The 19,723-nt window shown below is 47.4% G+C and overlaps 1 protein-coding gene across 1 annotated transcript in view; it reads right to left on the bottom strand.

The window, feature by feature from the left end:
- DEG7 (DegP protease 7) overlaps positions 1 to 19,723 on the bottom strand; it is a 322,546-nt gene that overhangs the window by 29,414 nt on the left and 273,409 nt on the right. The window contains exon 21 of the mRNA XM_087666495.1: positions 16,198 to 16,413. Coding sequence (XP_087522621.1) covers positions 16,198 to 16,413 — 216 coding nt within the window. The remainder of the gene's footprint in view (positions 1 to 16,197; positions 16,414 to 19,723) is intronic.

Raw genomic sequence — 19,723 nt, 5'->3', positions numbered from 1 at the left:
CCACTACTCCTATATCGAAATTAGGGGCTCTCATCACCCGCATGTTACGCTTTCGGGAGAACCACGCTACATAGATTGTTCTTTCATTGTAGCTACCCTTTCCTACCATGGGGGAGGAGAATCATTGTACATCTGGAAAGGTCCATGGGTTATAATTTGGCCTTTCGTGGATGATAATAAACTACTCTACTCTACTCTCTCTCTCTCTCTCTCTCTCTCTCTCTCTCTCTCTCCGTGAAGATAATAGGATTAAGTAGTAAATATTTACATCGAGCTGCTATTGAAGAAGTCCGTTAAGCTTTGCGATATGACATTGGATACCTAATGTGGCATAAAAAATGAATGCATTGCAAGTGACCCAAATATGCCAACAACCCCAAAATCTGAAAATCATCATATTATGTTGTGCCGGACCATGATATCTAGCCTTGACAAAGACCCAATCAAAACAACGCATCCTAATCCCAACCATAGCATGCCAAAATGTCATAAAGGAAGGCCCATCTTCTAAGCAAAAGGAGACTAGATGAATTTGCAAAAGGAAGACTCAACTAAAGTGGTAAACAATTCCCATTGGAAATACCTGTGTTGGAGAATAGACACTGCAAGGTGAAGACCACTCACTAGCATTTTCCAAATAAATACCTTACATTTAAATGGCATCTTTTTGATCCATTCCTCCATCATTGTAAATTTCAACCAAGCTTAAGATTTGTGTAATCCCCAAACCTATTGGCTTTGGTGGTCAAACATGAGCAATCTCTAATCGTGAGATGATAGATGTAATTAATCAAAGAAGACTAAAGACTAAAACACCCTACAAGGTCCCAATCCTACATGGAACAATAGAATTTAGGACAAGAAATGGTTGTCGGTCTTGCAAAAGTTTGTGGAGACCTTACCCCAAAGATCATGGTAGCCACAAGGGGCTTGAAAGACCCATCTGATGGTGTGAAAAGACATTAGTGTGGCTCAAGGCAAGATAGTGGCATCATCCCACTTAGACCAATTAAAAGCGAGCCATGTGATTAAACTCAAGTCTCTCCTTTGATTTGTCCTCCCAAGAAAGCAAACGAGACACTACTAGAATTTCCGTTTGCAATGAATTGGCAGCCACTCTGTTCATTGTTGGATGCTATTTGACTTGAAAAGCACCATTTTGCACAAGCACATCAAATGGTTGAGAAGAATTGAAGCAGATGTAAAGAGCTAAACCTCAGTATTATGTACATGCCACCATGAAAAAAACAGTCCACGCTTGTTGACCAGCATAGATCCCTTGAAAAAGAGACCAATGAAAGGCTGCCATATGGGTTTGAACATCCAAAACAACCCCATCTCCCATGGATTTTGATGTACAAACATGGCTCTAAGATATCACTCTTTGATGTACCATCAGACACGGAATCACTCTTCCATAGGATGAAACGAAAGTGAGGGGTGAGATCCTTCAAGGCAACATTACTCCAAGGCAGCAATGGCAAAAGTGAGTGTGCATGGGAAGCATAATGGTCTGCACCACTTTAAGACGCACATGAAATGGCCAAGCTTGAGATTTCTAGTAAACAAACTTGGCTTCCAATTTTTGTCATATCCATTTCAACAAGGGATAACCAAGATGCCTTACAATGTCCTGCATACTCGAGCCAATACAAGCAAGAAGGGAGAACTTGGGAGCACTGATACGGAGACCTAATACATGTCCAAAAAATTCCCAAATATCTAAAGCTTTGCAAGGATTAGAAGTACCTACTTTGAGAACCATAAATGTATCATCAACCAACATCTAGCCAACAAATGTTGGTGTGAAGGGAGAGATAAACTAACTAGCTATCCCGTGTCAACAAGATGCAATAACATAGAAAGAATGGAGAGAGTAGCAAGTGCAAAAAGGAGTGGAATCAAAGGGCAACCTTGTCGAACCGAGTGTGCAAGGAAAAAGGACTCAGTGACTCCACCATTTAGCATAACATAAGAAGTAGTGCCTATACTGATGCTATAGATTAATCAGGACATGTGATGCCTAAAAACCATGGTTTGCACGAGATTCACACGAAAATACCACTCCAAGAAATCAAAGGCCCTTTCCATATTCAACTGTGCTAGAACAACCTCCTACTGTGTGTCGTACATAATCTACGGCCAATTGCACATTCAAGACATTATGAAAAATGTTTTTCCCCTTAATAAAACCATACTTTTGAGGATGCACCATATAGGTGTTTATGAAGATAATTTACCGATACCTTTGCAAAGATCTTATACATGGTGCCCATCAAGGAAATCAGTCTCCAATGCATAAGTTTCAAAGGGAAGGGAGCTTTAGGGATTTACTTTATCACCCCTTTTTTCCAAGATAAAGGAATGCTGCTAGAAACCCAAACCTATTGACACATGGCTGCCAATGGTTTTGCCAAAAGAGATGGATAGGTTTCAAATAATTCATTGGTAATACCATCCCAACCAAGGCATTTACAATTAGGCAACTCCAATAAAACTTCCAAAACTTCACTCTCACAAATATCAACCTCTAAGGGGTCTTGCATGTCCTAGGAAATTTGATCTCTAACCAAGGTACAAAAGACTACACAAGCATGAGCAACCTAAGGAGAATATGCTTGCCACAAACCCAAAAGATTCGCACAACAACCCCAACACATGCATACAATAGATTGGGGATTCATGACAATGTGACCATCTACATTTTGCAACCTCACCATATTCGCTCACACAAGGGATGCATCCAAAGCTTGAAAGAAACTTGAGTTTGACAAGAATTGTCCCAAACACCCTCAGTTAGGTCTCGAAGCCTAGCTTGTTGATAAGACCGAATTAAAAATATTGAATGTTAAGCTAGCTTTGCCAATAACGAGACCACAAAAGCATGATGTGAAGAATCAAGCAATAGTAGACAAACCAAGGCCATGATGTCCTCCACAACATGTAAACATTGCTTGGTAAGCGAAGCATGGTAAATTCCATATTGCCTTGACAGTCTTTGCACGTTAAGATACAGTCTTTCAAATGAGGCTAGGGTTGTCCATTTTCGACAGATGGCTCAACACGTCCCATCCCTCTTGTCCAATCCACCATGTTGGATCCTCCCTGATGGCTTCATTGCACTAGTCAATTGCATCCCATGCGAGGTCAAAATAACTATTTGGTGATTGTTTTCTGCGCTTTTTCTTTCCATTTCTCTAGCAACTCTCTCTTCTCTACCACCTAGTCTTCTCCAACAACTCTCTTCTCTTCTCTCTCTCATACAAAGTCTCTTTCTTCCCCCTCCCCTCCCCACTTGCCCCTCTCTCTGTCTCTCTCTCTCTGTCTCTCTCTCTCTCTCTCTCTCTCTCTCTCTCCATGAATAAGAGTATATTACTGTATGGAAATATTTACATCAAGCCTTCAAGCCAACCAAACAAAAAGGATAACAACACTAATGAAGCCATCAGGCTATCAGAACAACCATTCTACATGAGTACCACTAAGAGATCACACTGAAATGACAACAGGAGTAGAGCAAACAATAGCAAGCCAGGGTGCAACAATGTCAAGAAGAACCAGATCAATTGATATCATAGAAGAGATCTGCCATAGCACTAAACCACGAACACGAGCCACATAACCATGGATGCTTGATACCGAATCAAAAATAAAGGCATTATGAGTGCGCCAAGTATGCCATAGAGCTGTCCATCTAAGGAAATGGAAAAGCAAAGAATAATCTGAAAACAAAGAAGACATGTTTCCCATAATCCACGAATGAGGAAGCATCCGTTTTGTTGAGTCACCGAAGACCACACACGGGAAATAAAACTCCAAATTTGTCGAGCAACAGGGCAAGAGACAAAGAGATGAAGCAATGTCTCATCACATGTAGTGCAAAAAACACAACGACCAACAGAAATCTTTCGAGCACATCCCCAGTTGGAAGACCCCCAATGAATAGCCTCCACATGAACACTTTACCCTGATATGGAATCTTGGATTTTCAAAGTTGTATAAATCTTTCCTGCCATTTCTTTTTACTATCCCAAATATGCCATAGTTTATTAACCTTCTCAGTGACCCATTTCTTGGTCTCCACCATCTGATGATATATCTAATTAGCTGAGCTCTTTTCAAAATCAACAAAAAGAACAAACATCCAATCACGCCATGGTTGCAATGGCTGTAATGCAGGCAAGGGAGCGAACCTTTAAAGTCTGTCCTGTATGGATGACCAAATGTCACTATATCTGCGAGGAGCCTAGAAGTGCTGATGAATACGCTTGAAAAAATAAAGACGGAGCTGCCCAAGAATAACACCATCAACGAAAATCTGCAACCCCAAACAAGCCATCCAATTAAACTTACCTCTCTGTAAATTTTTATTCGGCCAGTCCAACAACCTGGAGGAGGCCAGCACTTCTGCTTGTAATGAATTCTCCTCCTTACGACTATCAGGAGGGCGCCAAACTGCAAAATGTAACATCTCCTGCCAGGATGCAATCCAATGAGAAAGGAGAAAAGACTGAGAGGCCTTAATAGGCCTCAAGGAATTGAGTACATGCCACCATGAGGCATGAATAACTGTGTTACCATGAGATATGCCAATCTTTTCTATGAAAAATTTAGCAATATCTGACCAAGGATGACTCTGTACACACAGGGCGTGCAAAAGGGTTAGCCTCAAAGCAACCATATGCAAGTTAACATCCAGCAAAGCTACATCCCCCATCCTTTTCGGCGTAGTCACATGTTGCCAAGAAATCCATACCTGTCCCAAACAATTGCCTTTCTTTTTCCACAACATCAATCTGATAGGTTGGACCAATTTCAAAAGGGACTTCTTTGTCCAAGGAAGCAATGGCAGAAAAACCAAAATCATGTTGATCATAATACATTGAGCAACTTTAAGTCGGACACTAGAGGCTAGCCTTGAGATTTCCAATACATAAACCTATCATGAATTTGCGAGCCTATCCAATCTAGCAAGGCACGAGGGGCTACTTCCACACCAATAGGATATCCTAAGTGTTTGGTTATATTTCCCCTTGAGATCACAATACCATGCCAAACCAATGCCTCTAGATCATTCTCCATACAAGAGAGAAGAGTAGATTTTTGAGTATTAATATAGAGACCCGATGCCAAAGGGAAAAGATTCCACGCCACCATTGCCCACAAGTTGGGTACTAGAGGGAAGGATAAGGCAATTTCCTCCGTGATCCCTCCATTAGGTGCAATACGAGCCACAACACCCTGACTAATGGTATCTACCAAGGAAATCATGCGAGGACCGAATCCCATTGTAGACATCAATTGTCGCAAAAAAGACCAGCTAACATGATCAAAAGCCTTCTCAATATCAAGTTGAAGCATAACCACCTGTTGGCCTGAAGCTTTGGCATAGTCAATTCCCAATTGAACATTCAAGATGTTGTGCATTATATTCCAACCTTTAATGAAAACATATTGACATGGATGAACCAAGTGTGGAAATACCTTCTACAATCTATTGGCAATGATTTTCGAAAAGATTTTATATAAAGAACCCATAACAAAAATAGGTCTCCATTGTTTCAAAGATGTTGGGGAGGGAACCTTGGGCAAGAACCTAATGAAAACAATCTTTCAATTTGAAGGCATCGTATCGGAATTCCACACTTGCTAACACAGGCGAGTGTCCTTAAGCTGCTCCACATGGGTTGAAAACAGCTCATTAGGCAGGCCATCCCAGCCTGGGCTTTTCCTTTGAGGCAATTGGGATAGTACTTCTTCCAGTTCATCTTCTGAAATATCAACCTTCATTCATTAAATCCACCCAATCGGGTTTGGCCTGATTACTAACCAACCTGCAAATATATCTACGAGTAGAATGAACAACATCTGAAAGAATCTCTTGCGGACCCAACAATCATCCGAATGATGGAAGCAGGATTGGTCACCATAACACCTTGCTATCCATTAAACGCACTATATTTTCTCGGGCATATGTGCAGATGAGCAAAAAAATGATGGGATTGACAATTATTGTTGTGTAAAGCTTCAGCCTTGGCCAGCAATTTGTATTTTGCATATTCCTCTTCTTGAAGAGATTGAACCCTACCTTTTAATCATTCAATGCATGTGAGCAAGTCACCATTGTAAACTCTTGCCTGACATAGTGACAATGAATGAGCCAATAAAGATTGAGCAAACTGCAATTCAGCTCGTAAAGAGGAAGCATGCTAAATACCATATTGTCTGGAAAACGCTCGAGCATTGTCCCTAAAAACCCTCCATGCATCCATCCCTTCAGATAGGACCCTCAAGATAAAAGAAGCGATCAATTGCTAAACACCATCCAAAAATGTAATCTAGCAAAGGACTAGTAAGATTGAAAGTTGTTATCGTGCAAAGACTCTGCTCTAGACAGCAATTTGAATTTAGCATATTCTTGTTCTTGTAAAGATTGAACTTGGCCTTTCAACCATTCAATGCCTGTCAACAAGTCATATGTAGTATCCCCCAACTGACATAAAGACAAAGAACGGGCCAACAAAGATTGTGCATCCCCCAACAAGTCATATGTAGTATCCCCCAACTGACATAAATACAAAGAGCGGGCCAACAAAGATTGTGCGTGCAGCAATTCAGCGCGTAAAATGGAAGCATGCTTAATACCAAACTCTCGGGATAACACACGCGAATTATCCCAAAAAACAAGCCATGTTTCCAATCCTTCTGATAGGACCTTGGAACGAAAGGAATAAATTATTCCCTAAATACATTCCAGAAACTGATTTTGCAGGAGAAAGGATTGATTGAAATGAAGAGGCACGCGAGCTAGGAGAGCCTTATAGGCATGAACAGGTCGATGTGTCATTTCCAAGATCAAAGGATGGTGATCTGACAAGTCTCTCTCTCTCTCTCTCTCTCTTTTTTCGTAAAAGGTAATTGTATTAATTACGAAAACAATACAAGATTACTTGATTACAAGATACATGATGACGCAACGCCATCATGTGAAGAGGTTCCAGTACTACGAGTTGCAAAGTCATGGCAAAGACGCGGAGGAAATTGCCATATGCCAGGGACGTAAGTCCTCCCTAGAGAGCATGTCAGAATGCTAGAGAAGATCTAGCTGCCAATACAAGAAGCCCTTAAGCCTAGCAATATGCCGCTAAACATTATAGGCGGAATCAAAAAGGAAAGCATTCCGAATGGTCCAGTTATGCCAACAGCCCCAATATCGAAGAAAGTGATACATGAGCTTCATATGTGGCTGTGCCGGAGTGGGGTATTTGGGCTGCCCAAAAACCCAATCAAAGGGGCGTAGTGTGAAACCAACCACCGCTCGCTCCACTTGATCCCGTATCACCATGTGAAGACATGCTTGCTGTAATTCACTGCTGAGAACAATTTCAGCAATATGGTTGGTGGCACATGGAGGCTTGGCGGTGGGAAGCTGGCTTGCCCAGATGCATCAGGAGCAAGGTTATAAGAGCTGCACACAACAGCCTCTGGAAACCCCAAAGCACTGCCTTTGGTCGTGTTAGGCGGTGTAGCTCGTGTGGAGAGGAGCTTGCAGCATCCTTCGCCGTATAGCACCCAGCCTTGGATGTATCTCATAGGTAGCTTTCTACTGGCAGGTGGTTAGCTAAGGCTGTCACCTTCTTTATGAGGTTGGGATGCAGGACACGATATTCATTATCGAGGCAAGGTAGTGCACAATGGTCAGTTTGGAGACTCTACCCATCTGCCAAGTATTCGAGTCCACAGCACACAACTCTGAGGTATGGGAGATCATAGGGAGTCTTACTGATCGGGGCCTCCGAGGTTTAGCATGGACTTGGTGAGCAGGCCTTCGCAATCCTTCTTGCATGAATGCACGGAGCTAGTGGCTTCTCTCCCGATGTTGAGTTTCGGGTTCTCCACTTCACTCTGTCTACTATGCTTTAATATAGGTTACCATTCAGGTGGAAATCTTGGATCTTAGGGATCCTCTACATCTTTCATCATCTTTATACTGGGGCGCTTGGGCTTGTGAACAATTTTCCCACGAGGGACATTGTCCAAGTGGCACTTGCTACATGAGCATTCTTCAGTATATAGCATTTCATCTCCTCCTCACTCATCTCTTCTACCCGTTTTTGGGCCTGAGAGGGGGTGCTGACAAACGCTTCACCCTTCAACCGCACTTTGCGTTTCTACGTTTTGCGTTTAGGGTTTGCAGCCCCAAAAAGGGGCGCTACCCTAGACTGTCTGTGCCTACTTATAGGCCACTTTCTCATTCATTCCTCACGGCTGATTCATTCAGTCCATCACCTCTTCTCTCCAACCTCTCCAAGGCCCTCACACCCCTTCAGGAGAACATTGTGATTCGTGGTTCCGGGTTGTCTTCATCATCTTCCTTGTGCTACAACACCCTTGTTCCCTTGTATCACATTCACTCCATCATTCAGATCTTCATCATTCCATTCATCAAAGTTTCTTCTCTCTTCTCTTCTCTTCTCAATGTTTCCGAAGTTCACTCCGTGTTCCTCCCCGCAAACCCTACTGCTCGCTGTCACGTCATCTTTTGAGACCTGCAGCCTGTCCCACTTTACCGAGACAGGCGCAGCTGCTACCACAGTTCTTCCGCGGTGGTCTGTGGTCCTACTTGAGAGTTGCCGACCGCGGAGAGTTTTCACAACTCTGGAGGTGGGGATCTTCGTTGTCCGCAAGTCAAGGAGCGGCAAGGTCCATTTAGCACCACCAGATGGACCAAACTATGCTTTCTTCCTTCAAACCTCTCATTCAGGAGACTCGACGATGACACAGATAGAGGAGGAGGTGAAGGGCCAGGTGCCAGACCACACCTCCCAGTGGATGTGAGGAGGACTAGCACTCTTTTTCTAGCAGTGGCCAGGTTGCATGATGGACATTAACTGGTGGGCAGGAGCCGAGGTTCCACATCTGAGCATTATTTTTCGAGCCCCTCCACAGTGCAAACCACAGATGGATGTGATTGAGTGGCCCCTAGCAAAGGATGCCGATTCCTGCCAGTGTATAGAGTCATGCGTCTTAGCCTGGCTCATAGATGCCCTAGTGGTACCACCCGGAGCATCTATTACCCCCATGCTCAATCCGAGGGCCACCATGGGGGAATGGAGTCTACCTTCCAGGCCTGCGGCAAAGCGTATTCGCATGGCCCATAGCTCTTCTTCTTCATCAGTAGCTTCTACTTCGAACAGATGCCTGTTCGATCAATCATAGGCTTCCCTATGAGTCTACATCTAGCATCCTGGAATGTGAATAGCCTCCACTACACTCCGGCATGTGGTTCGAGGAAGTTGATTGTTTAGCAGAAGCTGTAGCTTGCCCTTGCCGGATGAATCTTCGACATCTTACTTCTGCAGGAGCACACGCTCAACCCCGCCAAGGCCCATCGGGTAGGGAAGCTACGCCAAGGCAGTTCACACACCTATTGGAAGTACTCCATCCGTGCCCATGACAGCAGTGGAGATGTATGCACCTCTATTGGCCCGAGCCTCACCGCCTCTGTACGTGACCACAAGAAAATTGTGGCAAGGAGGGTCCTATGGATCAGATTGGATATTGGGGACTCGTGCCTTGGAGTCCTTAATGTTTCTATCCCTACTGAGGTTAGGGCATGCAGTAGGTTCTGGGTGGAGATCGTAGCAGAACTCCCAGAGGTGGACTCCTGCCTTGTTGGAGACATCAACAACCTGGAGGCCTTAGAGGACCAACGCGGTAGAGGCAGAGATTACCAGGGTATAGTAGGGGAGGAGCAAGAGGCATGGGAGGTCACCCTCCTCACAGTAGGAGAACGCGATGCTTGGCGGGACCCAGCTTTCCATAGGAGGGAGAGGTCATTGGACTTCTTTTGTGGATACAGGCGGTTAGGTGTAGCTCTTTTGAAGCGGCTAGACATGTTCTATGTGGGAGAGTAGGGTGCTCTCGTAGAGGCCAAGTAGGGCAGTTGGCTGGCACCACTTTGTCTGATCACTGCCAGGTTCTCTTTTTTTTTTGCAAATAAAGTGTGGCTAATTATATTACTTCAGAAAAAACCTTGAATACAAAGAAGTGCTCATGCTCAACACACTAGCTGGAGCTGATGCAGAGTCACAAATATATCAAATATATAGGCCTCTCAAGGCAGTCTACGGGGGATGGGGGCTAGAAGCCATGGAGAGGCGTGTATTACCATTTGGGGCGGCCTGCCTACATCACGAAAAACAAGTCTTGCCAGCCCCAAGTGCGCATGAAGTGAAAACAGAGATCCTGACGAGCTCGAGACTTGCTCTACACCTGGTCCCATCGGCCGCGAAGGGAGTGGATGGAGGTCTAGAGCTCTGTCAAAGTCACCTGTACAGAAAGTCTCTCTCCTCCAAAAACCTGCTGACACCGCGCCTTCAAGTTGTGCCATCCAGTGTGACTCCCTACGATCTCCCATACCTCAGAGCGGTCTAATGTGGGCTCTAGTACTTGGCAAATGGGTAGCCTCTCCAAGCGGACTACTACGCACAACCATACCTCAACAAGGAGGATCGTGTCCTACATGCCACCCTCAAACAGAAGGTGACGACCCTGGCTAATTGCTTCCCAACAGAAAGCTCCTCATGAGATACATCCAAGGCTCGGTGCTATGCAACGGAGGATGTGCCATGCTCCTCTCCACACTAGTTGTGCCGCCACACACGACCAAAGGCAGTGCTTTGAAGTTTCTAGAAATAGCTGTATGCAGCATTTACATCCTGCATCCTTCTCCATCTGGGCTAACCAACTCCCAACCGCCAGGCCTCCATATGCCACCAGCCATACGAAATACAATACCCTTCTCAGTCTCTAGCTGTCCCATAGGCGACGCCAAAAAGTCCGTCGAAAGGCATGCGTGATGCTGTGCTCCGCCCAGTACCTGCTACGCGACAATGCTCAGTCCATGTCCTCCTGCATCAGCACATATTTGCCAATCCTGGCTGTGTACTCCAGGAACCTCAATGGCTTCTTGGCGATCGCAGTGGCCGGCCATAGCCACTCTCCTAGATCCCACTCCAACTCATCAAGTGGCCTGCCCTCCCAAATCCAAAGGCACCACTTCCGAAGCTCCTTCCAAAAAACATAGGGGTCCAGACGCCATGTCTTCCCCTGAAAGGCCAACCACCCGAATCCTCCTCCATGAAAGGACAACTATCCCCTCATCCTGTTGCCCTCTATCAAGGGCTAGATGTCCCTCCTCTTGTACAGTGAGGAAAGTCCCATGCAGGTCCCCGCCCACTCTACCTACTACCTATAGGGGGATACCTGTCAGTGAAAACTTAGCGGTCCATACCTCCCCGAGCTCTAGTGGCTCTCGTTATGGGGGACCAAGCCACTCCTGAGGTATTGTTGCATCAATTTGCCTTCTCCTCAACTCGACTCTTCTCTAGAAACCTGATATAGGCTACAACACCTCGTCGTCCACCAACTCCTACACCTCTCGCCAGGTCCTCATGATGCGAGCCGAGCCGGTCCCCCCCAACCAACCCACTGGATGTGAGGGCACTCGTTGATCTATACCCTGTCCTCATCTTTGACCTAGGGGTTCCAGATCATTGACTGGCCATCTATCTCCTCCTAGCAACCTGGGGGCTCTGAATTAGGGCCTTACGGAGACCCAAGCCACACACCAAGTAGGTTACGTAGGAAAGGGGATTTGGGGGGCCTAATCTGGGCCCTCGTGAAGATCCATCTCAAGGATGGTCTCCAATCCCCGCCACCCTCCTGCAATAGGACCTTCTAGGCCTGCCCTCCTAGTGTGAGACCGCGGACTACAAGCTTGCCCAAAAGGACCATACTCTGATACTCTGGGTCAATGATTCCAAGCCCTCCTCACCGATGCCGGATAATGGCCGCCCACGCCACCTTGGCCTGAGAGTCCTTGGAACCGTTCGACTAGGCCTAGAGAAAATTCCGCACTAGGCAGTGAAGCTGATCTACACAGGACGAGGAGAAGCACCAACATAAGGCAATGTACCAAGTTGTCGCTAGGAGGACCTCGTTGTCCACCAGGGCTCAGCCCACTAGGGAGAGGCGAGCAATACTCCAATAGGTAAACTTCCTCCGAATAGAGTCCAGGACTGGAAGAAACTGCTAGGCGGGAGTGATGTGGAGTCCCACCTAGAACCTTAGGTAACGGACAGCCTGCTCTCTACACACCCATCTAAATCCCAAGTGGACGCCCCACTCCGTACTAGAGTCCGGGTCTCTAAGGAAACAAACTGACTTCCACCAGTTGATTTTCGCTCCCGCTGCTGTACAAAACACCTTGAGAGCTAGTCTCACTCTCTCCAGCATCACCTCATCGTCCTCTGTGTAAAGTGTTGTATCATCTACATACTCTGAGTCTAACAACTCCATCTCCTCTCTCACTGGAAGTCACAGGCTGCGTAACCGCCTCACACGTGATCTGAGGAAGTGAGACATAACCTCTACAAAGACTAGGAACAGATAAGGGGCCAGTGGGCGGCCTTGCCGTACCGATCTCTCTAGCCGAAACTCGTCTCCTCTCCTGCTATCTATGAGAACTCTACTGGTAGCCGATCTTTAAAGGGCAGAGACCCCATGGATCCATGCCTGGGGGAAGCCCAACCTCTCCATGGTGCCCTCCAGGAAGTCCCAGTCTACCCTGTCATAGGCTTTCTCAAAATCGGGTAGTACAGCCAATCCTTGACCACTGTGCTGGGCTCACTTTGTCGCCTCAAAGAAGGTAAAGACATTGTCTAGGATGCTCCTATCCTGGACAAAGTCTATCTGTGTGTCATGAATGATGTCTCGAGGGGATTGCTAATATAGTATCTAGGGAAATTTTCAGCTTCAAGTAAGGGGATAAGATTTGACCATGTGTCCACAGGTTTTGTCCAGGATAGGAACATCCTAGACAATGTCTTCAACTTCTTTGAGGCGACTAAGTGGGCCAGCACTGTGGTTAGGGATTGGTTGTACATCTCCGGGACTTCGAGAAAGCCTATGACAAGGTTGACTAGATCTTCTTACAGGGCACCATGGTGAGGTTGGGCTTCTCCCATGTATGAATCCGTGGGGTTTTTGCAATCTATAAATCAGCCACCAGCAGGATTCTCATAGGTGGCAGGAGGAGGGAGGAGTCTCACCTGGAGAGATCGGTCCGGCAGGGCTGTCCTCTTGCCCCGTATCTGTTCTTACTCTTTGCAAAGGCGATGTCCTACTTCCTCTGGTCATGTGTGATCGGGCTATGTGGCCTTCGACTTCCGGTGAGGAAGGAGACGGTGCTGTTAGATTCAATGTATGCAAATGATACTGCCCTTTATATAGAGGATGATGAGTTGATGCTGGAGAGAGTGAGAATAGTTCTAGAGGTGTTTTGCACTGGAGCTGGAGCGAAAATCAACTAGCGAAAGTCGAGATTACTCTTGCCCAGCAATTTCTTCCAGTTCTCAACTCTATTAAGCGGAAGTTGACCTACTGGAGTACTGTGCGCCTTTTCTTAGCGGGCCAAGCCTTGGTGGTCAACCACGTCCTCCTAGCGATAGCTTGGTACATTGCCTTGTGTTGGTGCTTCTCCTCATCTTGTGTGATTCAACTTCGACGCCTAGTGCTGAATTTTCTCTAGGCTGACTCAGACGGTTCTAGCGATTCTCGTGCCAAGGTGGCATGGGTGACCATCATCCGACATTGATTTGAGGGAGAGCTTGGGATCATAGACCCAGAGTTCCAAAGCCTAGATCTTTTGGGCAAGCTACTAGTCTGTAGGCTCACACCAAGAGGGCAGACCTAGAAGGTCCTTCTGCAAGAGGGTCTCCAAGAGTGTAGACCAAGACTTGATGGTGCTTGGAGGCTATCCTTGAGATGGATCTTCACGACGGCCCAGATCATGCCACCCAGACCCTCCTTCCTCCACAGCCTACTTTGTGTGTGGCAAGGCCTTTGCATGGCCCTAAATCAAAGCCCCCCAGGATGCCAAAAGGAGAGAGACCGCTAGTCGGTGGTCTAGAACCCTTAGGTCAAAGATCCGGACAAGATACAGATTGGCAAGCGCCCCCACATCCAGTGGGCTAGATGGCAAGCTAGCCCTACTACTATTAGGACGTAGCCGGAGGTGTCCAGGATGGTGGATCAAGAGGTGTTGCAACACGCATCAGGTTGTCAACAAGGAGCTGAGTTGAGGAGAAGGGAGATTGACATAGCAATCCCTCAGGAGTGGCTTGATACCCCAATCCGAGAGCCGGTGGAGCCCGATGAGGCGTGGGCCACTAGATTCTCATCGGAAGGTAGGATCCCTACAGGTGACAGGTAGAGTGGGCGGCGCCCCCTACGTGATTTTCTTCATCGTCCAGGATGGGAGGCAGTTGGTCCTTAACAGAGGGCAGCAAGGTGAGGAGATCGTTGTCCTTCCTTGGAGGAGAATTCGTGTGGTTGGTCTCCAAGAAAAGACCCGGTGTCTCGACCCTTATCTGTTTTGGGAGGAGTTCCGATAGTGGCGTCTCTGGATATGGGAAAGCAGGCCACTTGATGAGCTTGAGTGGGACTGTGGAGAGTGGCTATGGCCGGCCAGTGCGGTCGCCAAGAAGCCACTGAGGTTCTTGGAATACACAACCACGATTGGTAGACATGTATTGATGCACGAGGACATGGACTGGGCATCTCCACGAGGCAGATACTAGGCGGAGCACAGCATCACGGATACCTTCAATCGAACTTTCTAGCACCACCTATGGGACAACTGGAGGCCGAGAAGGGTGTTGTATTTCCTATGGCTTTTGGCACATGGAGATCTGGCGGTTGGGGGAATTGGCTAGTCCACATGCAGCAAGATGAAGGGTGTAAACGCTGCCCACAACAGCTTTTGGAAACTCCAAAGCACTGCCTTTGGTCTTATGAGGCAGTACGGATCGTGTGGAGAAGAACCTGCCGCATTCTCCGCCGTGTGGCACCCGACCTTCAATGTATCTCATGGGGAGCTTTCTGCTAGCAGGCAGTCAGTGAGGGCCGTCACCTTTATATGAGGCCAAGATGCAGGACACAATTTTCATCATTGAGGCTGGGTCTTGCACAGTGGTCGGCTTGGAGGCTTTACCCAGCCACCGAGTACTGGAGCCCACAGCACACTGCTCTGAGGTATGGGAGATCGTAGGGAGTCTTATAGGATGGTACATCTGGAAGGCACACTGTCAAGAGGTTTTTGGCAGGGAGTGCCTTTGAGTACATATGACCTTGGCAGAGCTTTGAACCTCCATCATCCACTCCCTTCGCGGTCGATGGGACCAGGTGCAGGGCGAGTCTCTAGCTTGTTTAAGGAGCTCCATTTTCATTTTCTGCGCAACTGGGGTGGCCAGGACCTGTTCTTCATGAAGCAGGCAAGCAGCCCCAAATGGTGATACACCCCCCCTCCATGGCTTCTTGCCCCCATCCCCCCCAGACCACCTTGAGAGGCTTGTATACATGATGTATTTGTGACTTTGCATCAGCTCCAACTAGTCTGTTGAGCATGAGCACTCCGTTGTAATTAGCCTTTTGAGTCATATAATTAGCCACATTTTACTTTTCTTTTTAAAGAAAAAGAACTAGAAAAGCCTCAAATATGCCACCAAAAAGACAATCTATAAATTCTACAAGAATGTGAGTTGCTTCAGATATGGACGTTACGAATTGACCTACATCTTGATTGTCACTTTATTAGATATTTGACTTGCTGAAATTCTTGGCACTGCTAATGTTTACTTCTGGAGATCACAAGATCATCTCCAGCAAGCACACAAGAAATGCATGATTATCAACTCAAATAATTACTACAACCTTGACACAGGTTCATCGGATACCTCTTGCAAGTCCTCGTGGCAAGGATAATAAACAGGAGAAGATAGACCAATCTATCCTACACACAAATCACTGTGTAATGGGTACATGCAGAGATGTGAAATCTTTCAATCTATAAAATCCCATAACTCATCGGCCTATCACCTTGAATTTTCTGTAGTTAAGCTTCCGTTTATGTTTCAACTGAATATCTAGGGCATTTCACCCTACAATGCTAGAACTTGTGTACTTTTCTTAAGCTACGAAGGCCAGATAAAAGAGGCATTTTTAGGGATGAAAGCTACACGACATGGTAACTTTGTCACACTCTTTTTGCTAACTGTATCCACCAAATTTCGCATGTATCCAGGAAAACACACATCATGAGCAAATTAACATAAATTTTACAATTTTTCTCACCTGGCGAAAAACTGTCATCTTAAGGCTCCCATCTGCATGATCATAGCTGTCAACCTGATTGCATGCATTTTCAACATCTCTGAAATATGTGACCGGCTGTCCATTGATGGCCAAAATCATGTCACTTTGTTTCAGTGAATTTTCTGCCTTGGATCCAGCTAAGCAGCTTTTCACTCTAAGAACTTGTTTTCTTATTGGATCTTTTTTGGCCAAGGTCTGTCAAAACCAAAGTATAAGCTCACAGTACGAATAAGAAATCAAATAAAAACAAAAATATGAATACAGATTTGGAGCCCTTTCAGAAGCATGCCTAATAGTAACTTCATCAGAAAATGGCAGACATTTCACACGCATTTCCAAGTTTTGTATCCATAAAAAGCAGGAGTTAGCACAAGAACATGCAACCCATAGAACGTTTAATGACCAACTCTCACTAATCTGACACCATTGATTTGAGTCATCTTACAGATTACTGGAGTAACAAAACTTAATGATGAATGCAAACTTTAAAATATTTCACAGCCCTACAACAGGTATTACTGTTTCATATTCAGTGGAGCATAATGGAGGAAAATCATAGAGCAGCTCTTCTTTTGGGTGCTCAATTTTACAGATATAAATGCCTCAAGCTCTAAGCCCTTTACAACCTCTCAGCCAACAAGTAACGAGGAGAAGATGGGCTTCCTCACTTATTGCTCCTGCATTTCCCACCAGAGTGTAGATTCTCAACTGGGGACCCATTGTAAATGATATCTGGCAAAACCCACCAGCCTTTGTCAACATTCCTTTCCCCTTAATAATATCAACCTACCAAAGACATGCTAGCCATTGGCGGTGATTGGACTATCAGCAAGGAAGTAGCGTGCATCAAAGCTGATCCTGTGCTGCGAACCAACTCTGCCAGGCCCTGTGGCTGCCACCTGCCTCTCCTCTCCCTCCGGCCCACCACAATCCTTCTCCAGCCCGCCAGCTCCATCTAGCCCTTTCCTCTGACAACTTCCCCCTCCTCGCCCACTGCTCACACGTCAGTTCTCCCTACTCCCCCTTCACCTCTCCTGCTGCTTGCGACTTCTGTCCTTCTTCTGCCTCCTTTCTGCCTGCCAAGCTGGTGCTCCTGCCTGCTAACAACCTCTTCTTGCTTTTCCTGCCTCTGATTGTCATCTTCCCAGCTGCCCGCCAGCCTCCTGCAATCCACCATCAAATGGCTTCCTTGCCCCATATTTGGCAGCACTTTTTCAAGCAGTGGCCTCTTCCCTTTCCTCCTTCATTCTCCTTCCCCTCAGGCAATCACATGAAACAAGCAAGGCTCAGAGACAGTAGCAAGAAAAAGGAGTAAACTCAAAAGAGAAAGAGAGAGAGAGAGAGAGAGAGAGAGAGAGAGAGAGAGAGACTACAAAAAAAAGGAGAGAGAGAGAGAGAGAGAGGAGAGATTTGTCATTTCTGAGTTGAGAGAGAGAGCGAGAGAGAGAGAGAGAGAGAGAGAGAGAGAGAACATTGACGGAGCGATGGCGCGCAACAGGAAGGCGATGGCGATGGCGACCCCGTCCGTGACCTGACTGCGGCAGCGAGTCCTCTGCTTCGCCTGCTCGTCCAGGGCAGCCCGTCGTCTCCTGCAGGTGCGCGAGAGAGAGAGAGAGAGCGCGAGCGCGAACACGGGCGCCTGCTTCAGACGCCTTTGCGCTGCCTTGCGCGCCGCCCTGCCCTGTCGCCCGTCGCTACCCCCTGCGCGCCCTTCGTCGCCCCCTGCCCCGTCGCTCCTGCCCCGTCGCCCTTCGTCGCCCCCTGCGTGACGTCCTCGACCTGTCTGCGTGCGGCGCTGCCCTGCCCTGTGATTTCCTCGCCGCCCTGCCCTGCCTGCCGCCTGGTCCCTTCCCCCACGGCCGCGCAGGCTCGACTGGACCTTGCGTAAAGTTGGGGACCTGCAATCCGACCCTGCGCAGGATAGACCTCACCTAACCTACCTCGCCCTCTGTCAGGACGTTCCGTCGCCCCCTGCCTGCTGCCCGCCCTGAGCCACCAAGGGCCAGCAGCCAGTCACCCCCCGGTTGCCACACAGAGCGCGCGCCAGCGTGAGCCAGCCACGGGAACGAGCCCGTCTCTGCCTGCGAAGAGGTAGAACGGCCGGTGCAGTCCTGCTTCCCGTGAGATTTTCGTTCAGCCTCTGACCGGTATACGCAGCAATACACCATGGCCGGCTTGGACTTGGATTTTATAGACCAAACGGTGGCAGCGCTTGGTCCGGACTCTGACACCGAGGAACCCGATGATATGGTTCCATGCAATGAGAGACGCCCACTGCGCCTGACTTTCAGCCTGCAGGCAAACGCACCAAGCACACTCCGGAGGCGTCAATGGATCATCAGGATCGTTCTTATGCGCAGGTTGCTTCGGACTCTGCAGACTCTCAGGATGTTGACTGGGAGCATTTGCTAGAGTTTGCAAACACTTTACTTGGTGATTATGTGCAACATAATCAGGAAGCCTTTTCTGAATCTGCACCGGAAGATGTTTTGGAAGCTACTGTTGACCCCAAATCTGTCTTGCGTTCCTTTTCAGTATTCTATGATCGCGCGGTGATACTCTTCTTCACTGGTAGAATCCCCCAGATTTCCCGTATTCGCCAGTGGCTGCACAGCCTGCTACAAGGGGAATGTGTGGAAGAGATTTTTGTGGGGCCCCGGGGGTTTTTTGAGGTGTTGTTAAAATCTGAGACGCACCGTGTTGCTCTTCTGTCTAAATTGCCTCTGTTTCGTGATCGCCGTTTGGTCCATGTTGTACCATGGCGCCCAATGGCAGATTTTCAGCGCCTGCTACAACGGGAGTGCCCTGTATGGGTTGAAGTGGAAAATTGCCCGGCTGTTTATTGGCCGCTGTTGAAGGAAGCCATGGCTGCAATGGGCACGGTTCTGGTCCCGCCAAGTTTAAGGGCAGTGAATCGTAATCGCTTATGTATGTTATAGGACACTACCAGGAAAAGGCCCGCGTGGTTACGTCTCAATTGCTCTGGCATGCATTCCTTACACTTTCGTATGAAATGGGGCACTTTTGCAGGACACTGCTTTTCCTGTGGCAAATTAGGACACTTCATGGCCGAATGCCCAGAACAGCACCACCCTTCAGATGCGGGGCATGTAGCGCCCCCCATGGAAGATATGGTCTGTGATGTCCCATCGCAGGATGCTAGTCATCCACCCAAAGCTCTGGATAAAGGTAAACAACAGGTTTCGGTTTCGGCCTCCCATGGCTCCGACTAGGTTGAAGTACGTGCAAAAAAAGGTAACAGGGTGATTGCTGGTATGGAGAATTCTGTGCCTTCTGCGCCACAACATTCCATGCGTACTTATATGCGCAGGAAAGAAATGTTGCCGTCAGAGCACTCTCCTCCTGCGATGGGTTCCTCTGCCCCCCGTCCGCAGCCCCCTCGGAGAGGGTATTCGGATCGTCCAAAGGGTCCACCAGCTAAGCTGACTTTTGATACCCGAGGCAATGTCATTACCCCGTGGGATTGTCGTTATCCCCGCTCCAT

Source organism: Lygodium microphyllum, chromosome 25, assembly GCF_053477565.2.
Source record: "Lygodium microphyllum isolate KBCC chromosome 25, Lygodium_microphyllum_v1.1.10, whole genome shotgun sequence".
Lineage (NCBI taxonomy): Eukaryota > Viridiplantae > Streptophyta > Polypodiopsida > Schizaeales > Lygodiaceae > Lygodium > Lygodium microphyllum.
This window is presented reverse-complemented; position numbering and strand designations above follow the sequence as displayed.